The sequence below is a fragment of the Aethalodelphis obliquidens genome, unplaced genomic scaffold, assembly GCF_003676395.1.
Source record: "Aethalodelphis obliquidens isolate GAN/ISIS:26980383/991018 unplaced genomic scaffold, ASM367639v1 scaffold16, whole genome shotgun sequence".
In the NCBI taxonomy this organism is placed as follows: domain Eukaryota; kingdom Metazoa; phylum Chordata; class Mammalia; order Artiodactyla; family Delphinidae; genus Aethalodelphis; species Aethalodelphis obliquidens.
In genome coordinates this window covers 16,443,536-16,462,235 of record NW_020837960.1, presented here as the reverse complement: position 1 = coordinate 16,462,235, position 18,700 = coordinate 16,443,536, and the positions used below count along the sequence as shown (strand labels likewise).

Here is an 18,700-nt window from a genome sequence, read left to right as displayed (position 1 = left end):
AAAGATCAGAAGCCAAGCTCTTTAGTGCTACATACAACCCCGTTCATTCCTTCAACATATACTTAATGTAGAGTTTTAGGCACTAGAAATAAAGCAGGGAATAAGATGTGAATTTCAACTCTCATGGAACTTACATTTTAGTAGTACAGAGACATCAAACACGTATTATTTCAGGATGTGGTTAAGTGCTATGAAGAAAGAGCAGGGGAAGGAGGTAGAGATTAATGAGGGTGGGGGAGGGATCTTCTAAACAGGATGGGCAGGCAAGGCTGTGGAGGGTACATTTGAGCAGATATTTGAATATGGTGGGGGGCTTAGAGGACTCACAGTGCAGTGAGGGGTAGCAGAGTCATCAAGATGGGTAGGGGCTGGATCAGATCAGGACATGGGGTACACTGTAGCCACAGTAAGATTATTCTGAAAGTAATGAGAGACTATTGGAGGGCTTTGAGTAGGAGAATCACACTTACTTTTTGTTTTTTAAAGATCATTTTGGCTACTGTGCAGGCTTGTCTGTATGAGAGGCTGGAGTGGAAGCCAGGGGACCAATAGTCCAGGCCTGAGATGATGGTGGCTTGGATGGCAGTGATGGAAGCGGTGAGAAGAGGCCAGGCTTGAGATATATTCTGAAGAAAGAACTGACTGGTCTGACTAATGCATTAGTTGGGAGGTAAGGAGGAAAGAGAGGCACCAAGAGTGGCACTGGGGTTTTGGTCTGAGCAACCAGGTGAATGGAATGGGGAAGGCTGGTAGTGGCTGAGCAGGTTTGGAGTGTGTGGGTGTGTGCAGGCAAACAGGAGTCTTCTTTGGGACATATTCAGTTTGAGATCGTTCCTGGCATTAATGAAGTTGGTTACACAAGTCTGGAGTTTGGGGAAAAGGTCAGGATGTAACCTCACCTCCGGTAACTCCTCATCTTGCATTCTGTATACACACTAGCTAAATGAAATAGTCAGCTGCTTGGCTTGTGGTTGCCACATCTGATGTTTTACGGCTGGTGCCTTTTTTCGAGTCTTCACCTCTTTCTGGACCACCTTTTCAAGCTTTGTATCTCTGGGTGACTCTTTCTCTTTAAAACTAAGGATGTTCCTTGAACACCAGGCTGAGCTGGAGGAGCTCCTCATTTGTGATTCTGTGGTTCTTAGCAGGTCACACAGGAGTTGCCTATTAGACTCTCTAGGGCAAGGTCTGCCTAACTCGTCTCTGCATCCCCGGCACCTGGTGCTGAGCCTGCACAGGGTAAGCGCTCTACATCTGCTGAAACGCAGGGAAGGAGCCCAGCCAGAAGGCTGTTGCCTCACTTAATGGGGAGGGCCACAGACTTGAACTACTCATGGAAAGGAGGGGATGGTTCCAAAACGTTACATTCTCTGTGGAAACTTCTCAAACTGCTTCCTGAGACCTAGCTGACCACTTCTCTTCAAGAGGGGTCCCCCTCCAGCCTTCCTCCCTAGAGCATTTCTCCGACTGCATTGTTTTAGGGGTGGGTGAAACCGCGCTGGGAGAGTAAACTCCCAGGCATTTCCTTCGGTTTTCCTTGCTGGCTGTATTCCTAGCGTTGTAGGACTGTAGCAATGGGCTGTTCCATTAGCAGTGGGTGAGGTAAACGGTAAATAAACGGTAAACGGAAGGCAAACCCTCTCCTTACGAGAGGCCCTGGGCAGCGGTCTGGGAGCAGGGCCGCCGGCGGTGGACGCCCAGAGGCCGAGGGGCTGCTGAGCCAAGACCTCAGCGCTGTCTCGGGAGGCGGGTTCGCGGGCCCCCAAGCGGCGGCGGCCGAGGGGCTGCTGAGCCAAGACCTCAGCGCTGTCTCGGGAAGCGGGTTCGCGGGCCCCCAGGCGGCGGCGACCAGGGAGCTGCCCTGGGCCCCGACTGCCCCTGCCGCCCCCCGCCCCCCGAGCAGTACTCACCGGTTGGGTGGGGGACCCCGTCCCGCCCAGCCCGGGCCTCGGACCAGCTGGCGCCGCAGCTCGACTCGGGCTCGGGAGGTCCCGCCGGCTCCATATCTGCGCACTGCGCCCGCGCAGCCGGAAGTCCGTTTCGGCGAAATCACGATGATTGATCTCCCCTACCCGCGGGAAAAGTCCCGAGCAGGAAGAGACCCGTCGGCTTTGTAGATGCAGTTCTCAAACAGAAATTCGCAACTTCTCCAGATCTGAGTCTGAATTTGAATTGCTTTTTTTTAAAAAAAAAATCATGCCAGGAGCTTCCCACCCTGCGCCCACTTAAGCGATAGTCGGAGTAAAGGTGGCCGAAGCCCCTGGACTCAGCTGGAGAAATGATTGTTCTTCTGAGGGTTTATCCATTATTTTCTAAAAACTGTATCACACCAAGTCTGGCCTAAACAGGTCTATCATAAACGGACGCAGAATTAACTGACAGTAATTCCAGTTGCAGTCGCAAGCCTTTATTTAGCACCCATTGGGTACACAGCACCATACAAGACAAGGTTTTTGGTGCATGGAATACACATGTAGAGAACACAAACGCATATAATTAAATTACAGTTAAAAAATAAGTTGCTCTGTAAAAGCAGCATGTAATAGCTGGTGGTTTGCTGAGGAACTAATCAAAGGAAAACTCCTGGAGGTCTTGCTTTTTGAGCAGATTTTAAAGAGAGGAAAGGAGGCAAACTGGGGACAGAAAAGAGAACAATATTAAAAAGGATAACTTGGATAGTCTTGACAAACACAAATGGATTACAGAAGCAAGAGTGTGGAGATGCAAAACGGGAGAAAAGAGCACGCTCTGGCAGCAAAGTTTTTTTTTCTTTCAAGCAGTAAGATGGAAGAGTACACCTTGCCAGGCCAGAAAGAAAGTCCTAAAGAGACTGGATAAGAAACTGAAGAGCTCAGCTAGGTCAGGTGAAGCAGCTGAAGAGCCCCTTACCCCGCTCTCAGTTTATAATCTCAGCTTTTCAGTGTTCCACTCTTAAGAATGAGCAGACTTAACACACATATATGGAATCTAAAAAAAAAAAAGATTCTGAAGAACCTAGGGGCAGGACAGGAATAAAGATGCTGTCCTCTATGCAGACATAGAGAATGGACTTGAGGACACAGGGAGGGGAAGGGTAAGCTGGGACGAAGTGAGAGTAGCATGAACATACATACACTACCAAATGTAAAACAGATAACTAGTGGGAAGCAACCGCATAGCACAGGGAGAGATCAGCTCGGTGCTTTGCGTCCACCTATAGAGTGGTGGGATAGGGAGGGTGGGAGGGAGACACAAGAGGGAGGAGATATGGGGATGTATGTATATGTATAGCTGATTCACTTTGTTATACAGCAGAAATTAACACACCATTGTAAAGCAATTATACTCCAATAAAGATGTTAAAAAAAATCCCTTATTTAAAAAAAAAAAAAAAGAATGAGCAGACTGCCAAGATCTAACTAACTAACTGAGGAAAGCCTAAAACATGAACGACAAAGACCAAAGGACACATACAGGGAAAACACAGAAACAAACCTTGCAGGTCACAGAATATTCAGGAAAAAGATAATATAGATATGAATGCCTGTATGTATGTTACACTATATAAATAGTATTTTCAAAGAGATAAGATACTGCAACCATGAACCAAAAATAGGATATTGAAGAAAAAAAACATTCAGAGAAGAGAGCTCTAGAAATTTAAAATGAGACCAAAAAAAAAAACCTAACCAGAACAAAACAAAACCCAATCCCCACCCCGCAAAAACCCCCCAAACAAAAACCCAACACAATAGGCAAATTGTAAGATTAAGTTGAGGAAATCTCCCAGAAAGTAGAGCAAGAAGACAAAGCTGGAAATTAAGAGAAAAGATAAGAAAATGAGAGAACCAATCCTGGAGGTCTAATGTCTAGATAAATAGGAAGAGACAACAGATAACAGACAACAGAACTATTTCATTAAAGAAATATAGTTCAAGAAAATTTCTCTGAAGAACAAAGTTTTCAGATTGAAAGATCCCTCCCACCAAGCACCTGGTATGAGGTATGAAAACTAACTCTTACTGGGAACAGAACATTGGGACAAAGAGAATGCTATAAGCTTGAAAAAAACTGGCCACGTATACAAAAGATAAAGAACGGCTTTATCTGACTTCCAACAGTCACCCTGAAGGCCAGAGGTGAGAACATTTTCAGACTTCAAAGCAGCAACACTGGAATGTAGCAGATGTGTTCAAAATTGGGTATGGAAGCTACTCACGAACTGAGTACCCATACCCTGCCAAAATAGCAATCAAATGTAAGGGTAAAATAACATGTTCAAACATACAAGGGCTCAAAATATTCACCTCTCATTTTTCCCTTTCAAAAGCTACTGGAGGATGTGCTTCACCAATATGTGGGAGTAAATCCAGGAAAGGGGAAATAACGGGATTTAACTGGCAACAGACCTGACATAGGGAAGACAAAGGGAATCTCTAGGATGCTGACGGAAGATGACAGCTGTGAACCAGTACAGAATGAAGCAGATCAAGATGTTGATTTCTGCACAAAAACATTTTCCATACTTATCAAGTGTCTTCACTTTATTTTAGTGCATTGCCTAAAATTCCTGCATCTTTACTGTGAATAAATGGACTTCTCAACTTTCCTCATCTGTCTACAGGCTGTTTGGGTTATAATATTTTGCTCCCTTTCCTAGCTCTTTGGTTTCCCACTCTCTAAACCAATTTCAAGTTAAATTTTTATTTAGTTCAATATTTTAAAGAAATTAATCGGGTCCAAACTTAGAAGAGATTTTTGTTTGAAAGGTAACCAAACTAAACCCAGAATCAAGATCAAAAAGAAAAAAAAGAAAAAAAACCCCTCAAAAACCAGAACTACTTTTAATTACTCCTTTTTGAGCTAGTATTCCCATCCTGGTTCCTAGTGGGAAGTTCCTGGCAGCCAAATGTATATCTTTGTTATAGATAAAATTAGTTTTAACTCTTGGAGATTCTCATCCTCTTTCCACTAGACAATCATGGTCAGGTAACCTAGAGCAAAGTAACTTTCTCTAGGAAAATAATTTGCACATCATGCCTAGGAGAGTCCAAGGGTCTGTTTCAGACTTTGCAGTTCAGTAGAATTGTTTTGTTAAGTGAAATTCTTGCCCAGCACAATCTCTTCTGGCTTAAATAAGCCATATCTGACTATTTTCTAAGTTTCCTTTTCATAAGGCTCTATCTAGAACAAAAATATTCTAATTCCTCCAAGTTTCTACTCCCTCCTTTCCTGTCCGTGTTTATGTGGAAGGAGTGAAGAGAATCTGTGGAAAAGAAATTGAATCGCAAAGAGTGTGCCAAAACCTTCCCCACAGGAGAGCTTCTACCCCTTCTCATTCAAACGGACTGATGGGACACTTTCACGGAGCCAGATACAACTTCTCCAACTAGCACTAAAATACTTGGAAGTAATATGCATGAAGTGAATTTCGACAGATGCTTCAGGCTCTGTTGCCCACCTTATGGTTCACAATGGTAAATTATTTGCCAGGAATTAAACATAAATAAATTTTGTAGGTAAAGATGTGAGCTTTGGCCCTTTGGGGCCATGAAAGTCAAAGATAATTCCAAAAGCAAGAAGAAGTGCTGAAATCAATTGTGACATTTGTCTTTCTTAATATATAATTTACAAATAAGTTACAAATTATATAGCAGTATTTCATATAAAATATACACTTCCATCCTACTCATGTACAGTTGAACAGCAGTAAGAATAAAGAGATACCCTATGCATATGAAAATGTCCTTATTTTGTTCCTAGCGTTTCTAAGTAATGCAAATGGACCCCCCAACAAGGGTAAACTGAGAGGAATTCTCTTGATGGATCATAACCTAAATTAATGCCACTGACCACTGGGGTTTCTTTTGCATGACTCTAATTTCAGCTTGATAAGCTAATTTCATGAACAGGCACTAGCTACAGATTTATAATATTTTTTTCCTACACTTATTAAACCCACATTGGCAGAATATTTCTTTTTCAGGCATAGTCCCAGCTTCATAACCATAATCCCACGTTAGTTCTGTTCTTGCTTTCACATACCTAGAAAGTAGAAATTTTAAAAATAATCATAAATTACCCTGAATAACTACCAAATGAACCAAGTTTGATTATATCAATTTTCATATTAACATCATTAACCATCCTCAAAAATATGGTTTTCTCTCTCTCTCCAACAACAACCAATTAGGAATGCTCTTTTATTAAGAATAATCACTTAAGTTTTATTTCAAATCTACTAAAATCATAAGTAAGAAGAAACTTGTCAATATCCACAAGGAAGGAAGTGTGTTTTGCAAACAGTGGAACCCAGTAATGTGATGAGGCATGTGGTGTGGTAGTTGGGGGCAGTTTGGACTCAAAGATGTAGCATTCTGCATCATTTATCCTCTGAACTGAACTGGCTGAGGCCTGCCATCCTTAGCCTTTTCAGGCATTAACTCTAAGAGGAAATAAGAATGAAAATTTCAGCTATTTAAAATTTTATTGACCACAAACAGTTTGGGATAACTGAATATTCTAGGGTGCCAGATATGTGGGGCTATAGCATATATCTTCTCTTAATATTTTTCTATTGTTATTTTTAAAGTCACAATTTCAAAATGAAATCATATAAAAAAAATTTTCAAACCTGTTGGTGAAGAACGCCACCAATGGAAAATTTCTGTCATGTGTTTCTACAAAAACATTCTGTACCAAAAGATTTGGGCAACAACTATGCTGTTAAAAAAATAAACACAGAGGTTAGACATAGCATCAAGTTTGATACCTTGTTCTTTGCAGCATTAGAATACCATTCTGTTTCCAACACATCTAACTTATTTTTGTTTATATCTTTTTTTTCCTGACTAGTATATAGAATATCATAGCTCATTACAATTTTGTTGATGGTAGGAATCCATTCAGAAAAGCCCTGTTTTGACACTCTTACATCTTTCCAGTAGAAAGGCAAAATGGTGCAAACCCCTATAGAAGATAATCTGTCAGTATTTATCGTTATTATAGATGCATATCTTTTGATTCAGCAATCCAGTATCTGGAAATGTATCCGACAGATATATCTGCACATGTATCCATGTGTAAGATTATTCACTGAACATTGTTTTTAACAGTAGAAGTTTGGAAACAATCCAAATATCTATCTAAAGAGGATTGGTTACATGAACTTTAGGATATCCACACATTGGAATTCTATGCAGCTATTAATATAAACAAAAAGAAGGAGGAGCTCTGTGTACTGATTAGAAAGATCTCCAGGGCACGTTGCTAATTAAAAAAAAACAAGGTGTAGGATAGTAAATATAATATGCTATCTTTTATGTAATGGGTAGGAATAAGAACATATATTTATATTTACTTGTATTTGCATAAAGAAACTATAAGAATACACAAAAAAGTAGTAAAAATGATTTAACTATAGAGGGTGGAGTGGGGGCCGGGTGAATGTGGGCACAGTACATTTTTTTTAAACAAAACAAAAAGTTTAATATGAAGAATGTATATGACCTGAGTTTTACAACACAGTCAAACAGACCTGTTGGAAAGGGTACCTGTATACGTAACTGATTTCTCTGCTGAACATGACCTTCTCCTTTCTCCAAGGCTTCTAACATGATGATACTATTTCCTCCTATTACCACCATTCCAATATTGTTCTGTTGCCCACTAGCTGCCACCTCTACAAATTCATCTATCACCAGATTCATAAAGGGATCAAATCCCAGCAATTTTCCTCAGACATATTTGCCACCATTAAATTTCAATGATAACTTCCTGTCCACACAGTTTTTTCAATTTGGGCCTGGTAAGCTTTACTCATGGTGCCTACTTGGCAGGGTCAGAGCTACCTTGATACAGAATTCTGTTTGGCTGTATGTATGTATGTAGGTATTCTCTAAGGCTTTTTATTTTATTTAAACTTTGAAATCTTGTGAATGTATTATCTAAGTAGAAAATTAAATTTAAAAAGAAAGAAAAGCCCGTTTTTTTCCTCCTATAAAGAAGGGATGGACCCAGCTGGTGAAACCAACCATATAGTTCTCGTGCAGCCACCATTCAACACAACCTACCAGAAAGGAAGCCACAACAGTCCTTTGCTAGAGATCATTCTTTTTTTTTTTTTTTTTTTGGTACGTGGGCCTCTCACTGTTGTGGCCTCTCCCGTCACGGAACACAGGCTCCGGACGCGCAGGCTCAGCGGCTGTGGCTCACGGACCCAGCCGCTCTGTGGCATGTGGGATCTTCCCGGACCGGGGCATGAACCCGCGTCCCCTGCATCGGCAGGCAGACTCTCAACCACTGCGCCACCAGGGAAGTCCTAGAGATCATTCTTTAATGATCTTCTGGCTCTCCTGGCATGTTTAATAGCTCCTAGCATGTTTGGCAATAGTGTAGAAGTAGTGAAAGTGGAATAGAGAAAAGCAGTTGTAGGAAAGAGGAAGGGAGGAGAGGATTCTGTTCCCTGTTAACCAAGTATCCTCCTAACTAGGACAGAGAAAAAGAAAAAAGCCAAATAAAGATTTATCTAGCAAGGAGAAAAGCTCTTTGGTTTTAAAGATTTTCCGACTTAAGAGTATTTTCTCTTCTGATGGCACCTGAATTACATGTAAAATTATCACTGAGGGCTTCCCTGGTGGCATAGTGCTTAAGAACCCACCTTCCAATGCAGAGGACACAGGTTCGAGCCCTGGTCCGGGAAGATCCCGCGTGCCACGGAGCAACTAAGCCCGTGCGCCACAACTACTGAGCCTGTGCTCTAGAGCCCACGAGCCACAACTACTGAAGCCCGCATGCCTAGAGCCCATGCTCCGCAACAAGAGAAGCCACCGCAATGAGAAAGCCCACGCACCACAACAAAGAGTAGGCCCTGCTTGCCCCAACTAAAGAAAGCCCGCACGCAGCAACGAAGACCCAACGTAGCCAAAAATAAATTAATTAAAATAAAATAAAATAAAAATAATCACTGAACGTCAACTTCAAACTACTCAAAAGTCATTTTAAAGAGGTGTTGAGGAAATTCCCTGGTGGTCCGGTGGTTAGGACTCCACTTTCACTGCTGAGAGCACAGGTTCGATCCCTGGTCAGGGAGCTAAGATCCCACCAGCTGTGCGGCGTGGGCGGGGGGGGGGGGGGGGGGGGGGGGGGGGAGGGGAGTGTTGAGCTTCGCAAAGGGAATGCATAAAAGAATCATGGGCCATGCATGCTTCCCATTACTTTAAGGGAAAAAGCAAAGCTGCCCATCCCACTAATTCAACCCCAGAGAGGAAGAAGAGCTCTGATACAGATCAAAGAGAAAAATTAAGGCCATATCCAGGGATCAGAGTACTAGAGTGGACCTTTCCAAAGATGTGTGGAGGGTATCAAAGTTCCCATCCTCCTTCCACGACTCCTCTTCACTCTCCTGGATAGGATAAGCAAGGACAAAGTGGAGCCCAGAGAGTACGGGGCATACAGGTGGCTTCCACATGGTCCAGTTGGCCAAAGAGAGTCTATATACACACTGGGACTACAGGTTGAAGCGGATTTTTTTTTTCCTGTAGGATTCCTGAGACCATACATTCTTTGATAAACATGTATGACGGTAGGAGGCAGGATAGAATAGCAGTATGATGGGAAAGCTACAAGGTAACTCCACACTACTCAGTAGTTATGGCCAATAATACAAGTTATCCCTCTTATCATGAAGATGCCAGGAGTCTTAAGTCTTGAACCTTAAAATCAGAGAAATCATAAATATTTCTCTGTATAAACAAAAATAAATCTCATTACATATATCCCAAACATACACAGAAACAGAAAACGACTATGGTTTAGGAATAAAAAAGGAGTAAGATAGTAAAATGCAATATTCTGATAAATGTACTGGTTTTCTGTACTAAGCCACTAAACCACTCAAAACTTAGTGAGAGTAAGCAAAACATAAGTACTCCCAACTGATTTTTTTGAATAGATAGAGGCATTTCACTGTATTATATAAGACACAAAAGAGAAGCTTATTCTATGAGTCCCATTGTGATATTTTTTTGAAGTAATGAATCTTGAAAACCTTTCAATAAACATATATGATTTTCTTACTATTTCTTATAGCTTTCTCAAGCAAATGTTTACTGTGTGCCAGGTACCTTTTAAGCACTTTATATATAATACATTTAATCTTCATAACGTCCTAGACAGTTATTATTATCTCCATATTATAGGGGTGGGAAATACAGCATAGAGAGGTCAAGTAACATGCCCCAGGTCATGTGTGGAGGACTGGCATTTTTAAAAAAATTTTTTAATTGAAGTATATTTGGTTAGGACTGGCATTCTAATCTAGGTAGTCTGGCTTTGGAGTCTTTTAATCATATTTTCCTCATGATTTTGTTAAGAAGCCTAGGAAAAAAAAATGTGTTTAGAAATAGGAACCTCAGCCCATATACTCACATTAAGGAAGCGGCCCACATTTCCTTCTTTTGTGGCATCCAATAAAAACACACTCCCTTTATTGAACTTCTTTAGAGAATCAGATGAAGCATTCTTGGTTTCACTTGGTAACTCTTTATCACAAAAGACCTGCTGGTTTTGACATGCTGGAGATTTTTCCTCTTGGGGCTTTCGTATTTGAATCTCATTCTGATCATCCAGTGTGACTGTTTGGTGACATCTGCCCCCTGGTGGAGTTTCTTCTCTACATTTAGTTATATCTATCACATCTGATTCAATCACAGGGTTGTCTTCAGAATCTTCAGCTTGGTTTGAGCTTGAGTCCTCTAATAAACGTTGTGGAAGGAATTGTCAGGAAATGTAATTGGCTGAGCAAGCAGTGGTGAGAGTAACAATTCTAATTAAATGCAAGCTGTGCTAATTATTGCTAATCCTTACAATGTATTAAGGTAGACAGTACTCCAATTTTACAAATGAAAACTTCAAGCCTCTGAAGGCTTAAGGGATTCACCTAACTAGCAATAGTAATGAGAAGTGGGGTAAGAAACCCAGAAATATCTGACCCCAAAGCCTGCCTTCTTTCTACTACATAACAATGCCTTTTTATGAATCTGTATACATGTTGCTTCCTGTTACTGTATTTAATCTCTACTCCTTAGAAACTGACTTACCTCTCTTCAACTTTGGAATCTGCATTTAAGTGTATTCTAAACAGCTGTAACAGAGAGGGTATTTAGGGAGCACTTTAGGCCTTTAATATACCAATGAAAGGCCTGAGGAGACCCTGATGGAGTCACCCTCTATAAGTCCCAATAGTAATAACTATTGCTATGGGTTTTGTATACATTAATGTTTGGAGTTTTTACTAGATGATCATTCAATAATTACACTTTTACAAACAACAGTACTTTAGAAGAAGATGAACTACTTATTTTTCTTATCGAATAATGGAAATAATTTTTTGAAAATATTCAAAAGTATGAATGCATGTCAAATGGAATAAAATGATTTATTTTTAAAAAGTCATTTGTGTCACCTAATTCAGTGGCACGAAGAAATTATACTTCTCTAAAATTAATGTTTTTGATGTAATCATCACTGTTGCTGGCTGCTACTCCTACATGTACTCATATTTTAATCATGGGTTACTTGTGAGCCATAATAGTACATAACTAATTTTTGTGGTGCCTGCTATATACATTGTAGTAGTCAATGGAAATGACAAAAGAACCAAAAGTAACAGTAGTCGTATGGCTCACATGCATTAAATGGTGATATATCAGAATGTCATCCCAAAATATGCATCTCTGACATAAGGACTATTTTGAGCTAAGGGCAATTAAGTAGCAATACAGGAAAAGCTCAGCCCTCCCCCCATGTGTCTAAAAGCAGGATATAAATTTACAAAGGTGTCCCTCCATCTATAATACTAGGAAGGACAAAAGTTAATTACCAGAGATAACTATAGACCTTTGTCAGCTTGGAGACTGAACCAAAGCAATCTACATAGCATACTTGACTAACTAGCCTTTATCTACCATTGGTTTCACATATATCTGGGTTCCCACAATTTCCACCACGAGATATTCAAGGCCCTTTTCCTTTGTCTTGTTATTCCTCTAAAAATTTATTGTTCTTTGACTAAGATACTAGATAAGCCAGAGTTCTAAGCCACCTCTCTGAGTTACTCATCTCTGAGTACTCATGTGTTATGTGTATAATATGCATACTAATAAACTTTTGTTTTTCTCTTGTCAATCTGTCTTTTGTCAGTCTAATTTACAGGGCTCTGGCTAGACAGCTTAAGATGGGTAGAAAGAGATTTTCCTCCTCTACAGGTGAAATTATTATAAGTGCCCTTTCTTGATAGACCTTTTCTGTCAAGGAGCTGCCTTGCCTCCCCCAGTCTCCATCCTTTAAGACCAGGTGGGGAGTTGGGGGTGCAGATGCAAGGAAGCCCAAAGGCAGAAGAGGCAATGGTTGGTCAGTTCTTCACAAAGGGTCATGTCTCAGCAATGCCTCTCCACTGAGGGATATATTGAAATGCAAATGAACAAAATCCAAGTTTGTCAGGTTGTAATATTAACCATGGCAGGTCCGGTAACACTGAAAGATAAGCACTCAGGGTAGCAATATTTACACTTTTTGCTAAGCATCCCCTGCAGCAGCACTGGCTGGAATACTGCAGGAGAATGATGTGTCTTTATTTTTAAGGAGCCTAAACGAAGGGTTAGGAAATAGCTGCATTGGACAATGCTTCCAAAGCCATACATGGACTATGCAGACTTGGAGCTGACCACCCCATTCTCCTGCCACGCATCAAGTCATGGTTGGCATCTGGACCAGGGGTCAGCAAACTTCTTCTGTAAGGGGTCAAACGGTAAATACTGTAAGCTTTGTGGGCCACATGGTCTCTGTTGTGACTATTCAGTCTGCTGCTATAGTGTGAAAGTAGACAGAGACAACATGTAAACGAAAGAGTGTGGCTCTGTTCCAATATAACTTTATTTAGGAACACTGAAATTATAATTTCCTATAATTTTCAAGTGTCACAAAGTATTACTTATCTTCCCATTTTTTCTCAGTTATTATTTAAAAGGTAAAAATTATCTTAGCTCATAGGCTATACATAAACAGGTAGTGGGCTGGATTTGGCCCACCAATTATAGTTTGCCAACCTCTGATCTAAACAAGTAGAAACTCTTGTGATGAATGCCACATTTTTGTTATGGAGTCTGAGAAAATGAGCCACAAGTACTGAGCAAGAGAGACAAAAAGGCAGAAGAGGCAGGCAATCAGACTGAAACAAAGCCTACCTCTCATTTCCTTGGCTTTAGAGTTCAGATGTACTTGAGTTGGTTTAAATCCACCATTATCTTCTGAGGTGACAGACTCTGAGGAAGTAAATCCCTTAAAAGAAAACAAGGAAGATGTCTTTACTTCCTAGGTCAGGAAAAAAAATTTAATTTAGCAGTAAGGGCTCTTTCATCAAGTGTCAATCTTCACAGGCTATAGCTACTAGATTAGTTTTGAAAGCCTCTCTGAAGTGATGGAGCCCTTATGGCTGTATTTTACTCCTAGGCACTTTAGTGAGCAACAGCTATGAAAATTATAAGGACTGTCAAGACACTCTTTAGGCATTATAAATTCAAAATAAAATTCAAATACACCTGTCTGTATCCCTCAATTCTGATGCCAGATTATAAATTTGGCTTCAACTATAAGATGTGCAAAGATTAAAAACACTCTTTGGCTAGTTACTTCAAAGAAAAGGTTAAAGGAATTGCCTGTCTCCATGAGTTGCAGACACTGCAGTCACTTTAAATGGTAATGATAACTTTCAAAAAGGGGTATATGCTGAGCACAATGCTTGGTACTCAACTAAGTGCTCCATACATGTTGACCATTATTATTATTATTTATGTACTTCAATGGTCAACATGTGTGGAGCACTTAGTTGGGTGTCAAGCATTGTGCTACACAAAGTTTCTGATGTTTATCTCATTTAATCCTCTTAACTCTGAGACAGATACTATTATTCTCATTCTACAGATAAAGAAATGTAGACAGAGAGATGTCAAGCAGCTAGTAAGCTGCAGTGCTGGAGGGCAAACCCAAGCCTATGTGATCCCCCGGCCCAATCTTTTCATAATCATGTGGTACTGAGGAGGTACCTACTGAATGTTACTAGGCAGAGGGCAAATATTTGCACACCACCTAGGGCAGAGTTTTTATTTTTCATCAACAAGCCTTACCGTGAACTACCATTATGTCTGCCTGTTCTTTTCTTCCTGCATCATTCTGTTTCGAAGTTACAGTCTGACTATTCTTCTCAGTACAGACTGAAAAGTGTACCTTCAGAGGCTATCATGTAAAATGTTGCTTTCTTGATGATTCTTTCATTAGGCTGCTTCTCTTCTTTCTCCTACATCTCACACCATCTCTCCTTAACTTAAATTACTCTATCCTTTTTTTCTTATTATGTAATACTATCAACTCTTGAACACTTTAGCTTCTTCTACAAATTCTTAGACTGAATAGGTCTCAGTAGAATACACTGTCAGATCATGACCAACATTCTCCTTATATATCTAAGTTGGGAACATGCCAACCACCATGGAAGATACTAAGTAAATAAAACATAGTCCTAACACTTTAACAGCACCACATTACAAAATAATAAAAGAAATCCTACACATTATTAAGTAACACAATTTGAACTAAGTAATAGTTAATGTTCTCAGAAGGGCACCATCTACATTTTGCAGTTTTTACCATCTTTTCCCCATTGTGTTGAATACTGGCCGTCTTGGTTTTAGGACTTCTAATGACTGAATGATACTGAATTCTTGAAATATTGTTACATTTCATTTCTCTGAAAAGGAAAAAAAAGTTATTCTGTATATCACTAAAAATGCTCTTTATTGTGCCCTGAAATATAGATAGCTTCACTGTTACATAAATATCTATTAGAAATTAATCTAAGTTATAACATCTATGCCTACCCCTCACTAGAAGAAAAAAGTATAATCATATTTTAAAGTCAATCATTTTTGAAGTATATTAAAAAACTGAAGAAAACCTAAGAAAAGCTTTGCAAATAAAACAGTAATAGAAAATAAAAAGAACTGCAAAAGTTACGACATCCATAAAGAACCTGATTAAAGTCAAAGTTTTTAAAGGTAAAACTCCACAAATGGAAACTGAGGAAATAAAGTATGTTGGCTAGATTTTTAAATCTAAGTGCCCTAGATTTCTCACAGTGTTAAACTTACAACTGTGAAGCAAGTTGACATACAGGAGATACATAGGAGTGGAAGTGGAAAGCAAGAAAGAAAGATGAAAGAGAAAGAACTACTCTTGATCAATAGTATACAGCATAGATCAATCTTGATTGGGTTCATAAGATCTCACTCACATAATGGGCTCTTTGGGATTATTATGGAGCTTAGGTGGACACTCCTCAGTCACAGCACTTCTAGGATATGTCTCCAGTTCTAATGGGATAACTTCAACCTCACAATCTGCAACTTCTATTTTCCTCTTTTTTGAAAACATATTTTTCATAATATTCTCTTCTTTTCCATTTTCATCAATAGCATCAGAATTCTCAGTGTTAGATCTGCTTAGTAATCTTCCTAAAAGAAAAAGGTAAAAGAGCTTAACACGACAAAAAATAACACAATTACTAGCAACAAAAGGGCATCTCTTCTGCTCCGTTACTAAAGAAACCTATAGGGTATACCTTATTTCTAGAATGAAGATAAACACTAACTCATCCTAGAAAGCTATTGTAAGAAATAATATATAAAAGACCAAGAAGAGATTTCGTATCTCCCAGTACATGAAAAAATATAGGGCATCTAAAAGAAGTATTTGTCTGTTGTGGTATAACATGAAAGAGAAGAGATTTAGCTACAATAATATAAAACAAAAATACAGATCAGAAAGCATTCTAGAAAATTAGAGAGGTGAACTCTAGTCTTAAAATTTCAGCTTTTGTGTCTAGTTATAAATGCTTTATCATTTAAAACCTTTACTCTTTTTATAAAGTGACCTATTTAAATCTGTAGTGATATGTGCCTATTCTCATATTAAGCCCTAGTGTAATTAAAATCTTCACCTGAAGCTTACGCATTTTCTTTCAAGGAACTCAAAATTATAGTTAACAAGTCAAAATTAGCAACTAGATCAGAGAGATAACTTAGGTGCATTTTCTAGCAATGCAGATAAAGCCAATGAATGATACTTTCTGGACACGATTTGGCATTTTACGGGCAGCATCAAAGAGTTATTTTGAGAAATACGAGAGATGAATTGTCTAGGTAAGTTGTGTAGTATGTGTGTCTGTAAGTGGTATGTGGTAGGGATCCAGGTGTGACTATTCTGAACTCTGATAATTCTTGCCCTCACTGAAGTGAACCTGGAATTTCAGATGAGGAGGGTTGCTCTAGTCCCTGCTGCCTAGCACATTTCCTTTAGATGGCGTTGAGAGTCGTGTTTCTCCAACCTTTCTCATTTCATGGTACGCACAGAAGGTAAGGATTTTTGCCTGACACTCTGGGGTAAAAGGAAGAGACGACTAGAGACCAACGTGTCTGGCCTGTGGGATATGGCCTGAAAGAATCAGTAATTGCACAACTGTAACACACTGGTTGGAAACTTTCACTCAGAACATGGGCAACTCTCTTGAGTACCTGAAATGGAGTGAACTGCTTTGCCTGAATCATCATCTGAAGGTATTTATTACAATGTTAACCTATTAAATTCTAATAGCTCAAGACACTGAACAAGACAGTCTTTGATTAATAATCTTTATCTTAGCAAATCAGTCATTTAGATTTCCTATTTAAATAGGAAGCTTTCTTACCTTACCCCAAAGCATCTGCAGCCACAGAGACCAAAAAATGTGCCTCACACAATAACCCAAGTTTTATCCCTTAGCCTTTCTTTTCTGGAACACCTGATACCTCCTCCTAAGGCATTTCATCCCTTCAGTGCTCAATTTCCCAGTCACCTGTCTTCCTCTGATGCTCCTCCTATATATTGTTGCTCTTGTCCTTGCTATAAGATCTCAGTGGCCCTGACTAGTAAAATGGAGATTCAGAAATGTAGATCTTACTATAGAGTAATGTGAAAGTAAACCTTTGCTTTACCTGAATAGATGCAAACAAACGTCCCTCTGTCAATGTCATCTAGGCAGCGTACTCCCCATCCCTTCTTCTCAGTTTTGAATACTTGTAGCCTCACTTGAGGTCCATGTTGGACAACTCGGTTTTGACACATTCGTCGATTACATTTGCACAACAGGCTGCATTCATAAATGCTGTCAATAAAACATACAAGAGAAAAATCAATCAGACATCTTAAATTAAAAGCATAAGCACTTTATATTGCTACGTCACTAATAATTACCAAGAGAGACAGACTAAGTGTGAAGGCTCCTGGAGCTAGACTGCCTGGTTTCCAACATAGCTCCAGCATTTACTAGCTGCGTGACCTTGAATTTAACCTCTCTGTACTTCAATTTTCCATTTTTAAAATGGGGATTATATGATACTACCTACTTCTTGGGGTTGTTTTGTGAAGATTAAATGAGTTGGTATCTACAAAGTGCTTGAGACAATGCCTGGCACATAGTAAAGGTTAGCTCTTTAAAAATGTCTAGCAATGTCTACGAAGGAAATGTCTAGGAAGGGAAAGTCTAGGAAGAAAATTTTCTGTTTATTTTTATTAATAACAGCCATGAGAAGTTGAAAATTCCCAATTCTCAGACAAGCTTTGCACAGTATACAACTTAATGGGGAACCGTCTACCCAAAGTAAGCTAACCCTAGCAGGGAAAGAGTCAGACTCAAAGCAGATGAGTGTTAGAAACAGTCTGCATGTTACATGTGTGCTCTCTGACTTCCATTTCCAAGAACAATATACAAGTTTGTTTTTTTAATTCCTTAATTTAGATTTTTGGTATAAGAAATTAAGATTTAACAACATTTATAAGACTACAGGCCACAATGATAAAGTACCCTTCTTCAAAGATATAAACACCCTGCAACGGATCCTCAAGGTATCTTACCCAGTAGGTATCTGTCTCTGTAGTCTTTTATATTTATATCCAGTGGTTATTTTACTACTTAACAAGGGGCAAGTCTTGGCATTCCTTGCTGTCAGTTGAAGACATGCACATTTTGTTCTAAAAGGCAACGGATGGAGAAGTCAGAATAAAAAAGCACCAAGTTAAGAGACTATCTTGACAAAAGTGTAAAGAATGTAATTGTATTTAGAATAGTTGTTTGGTTCATGGACTGTTAGACTTCTTCCCTAAATAAAAAAGACCTCTTTGAAAGACAACATCTACCAAAAATTTATAAATAATTATAAACTTCCCTGTACCTCTATTTGCTCATGAAATACTTAACTTTATGAGTTTTCTCTAACTTTTCAAAATGAATTCCTTTCATTTCCTATTCTGCAAAACCTTCTTTGTAAAAATTCTCCTATGTCTGCTCTCTTACAATGGATAAACTTATATGTGTCAAACTCAAAAGGGCGTATTGCATATGTCTTGTATTATCTCTCCCTCCAGTGACATGAAAATAAATTGGGGAGACTGATGCTGGGTATCTGGCTACTACAATCTGTTTTTCATAACATTGCTAAGCAGTAAACATGCAACCATAAAAAAATTTTCCCAGGCTTCCCTGGTGGCGCAGTGGTTGAGAGTCTGCCTGCCGATGCAGGGGACACGGGTTCGTGCCCCAGTCCGGGAAGATCCCACATGCCACAGAGCGGCT

The 18,700-nt window shown here is 39.5% G+C and overlaps 1 protein-coding gene across 7 annotated transcripts in view; it reads right to left on the bottom strand.

Annotated features, from left to right (window-relative positions):
- SETDB2 (SET domain bifurcated histone lysine methyltransferase 2) overlaps window positions 1-18,700 on the bottom strand; it is an 81,409-nt gene that overhangs the window by 30,571 nt on the left and 32,138 nt on the right. For 5 of the 7 annotated variants that reach the window (XM_027116310.1, XM_027116308.1, XM_027116307.1 and 2 more), the window contains 8 exons: window positions 17,983-18,099; window positions 17,064-17,233; window positions 15,326-15,545; window positions 14,683-14,782; window positions 13,224-13,317; window positions 10,408-10,733; window positions 6,614-6,702; window positions 5,581-6,024 (listed from right to left, as the gene is read on the bottom strand). In XM_027116310.1, coding sequence (XP_026972111.1) covers window positions 5,907-6,024; window positions 6,614-6,702; window positions 10,408-10,733; window positions 13,224-13,317; window positions 14,683-14,782; window positions 15,326-15,545; window positions 17,064-17,233; window positions 17,983-18,099 — 1,234 coding nt within the window. In that variant the 3' untranslated portion in view covers window positions 5,581-5,906. Of the gene's footprint in view, window positions 1-1,910; window positions 2,028-5,580; window positions 6,025-6,613; window positions 6,703-10,407; window positions 10,734-13,223; window positions 13,318-14,682; window positions 14,783-15,325; window positions 15,546-17,063; window positions 17,234-17,982; window positions 18,100-18,700 lie in introns of those variants that run through there. The other 2 variants (XM_027116313.1, XM_027116312.1) reach the window with 2 other exon arrangements.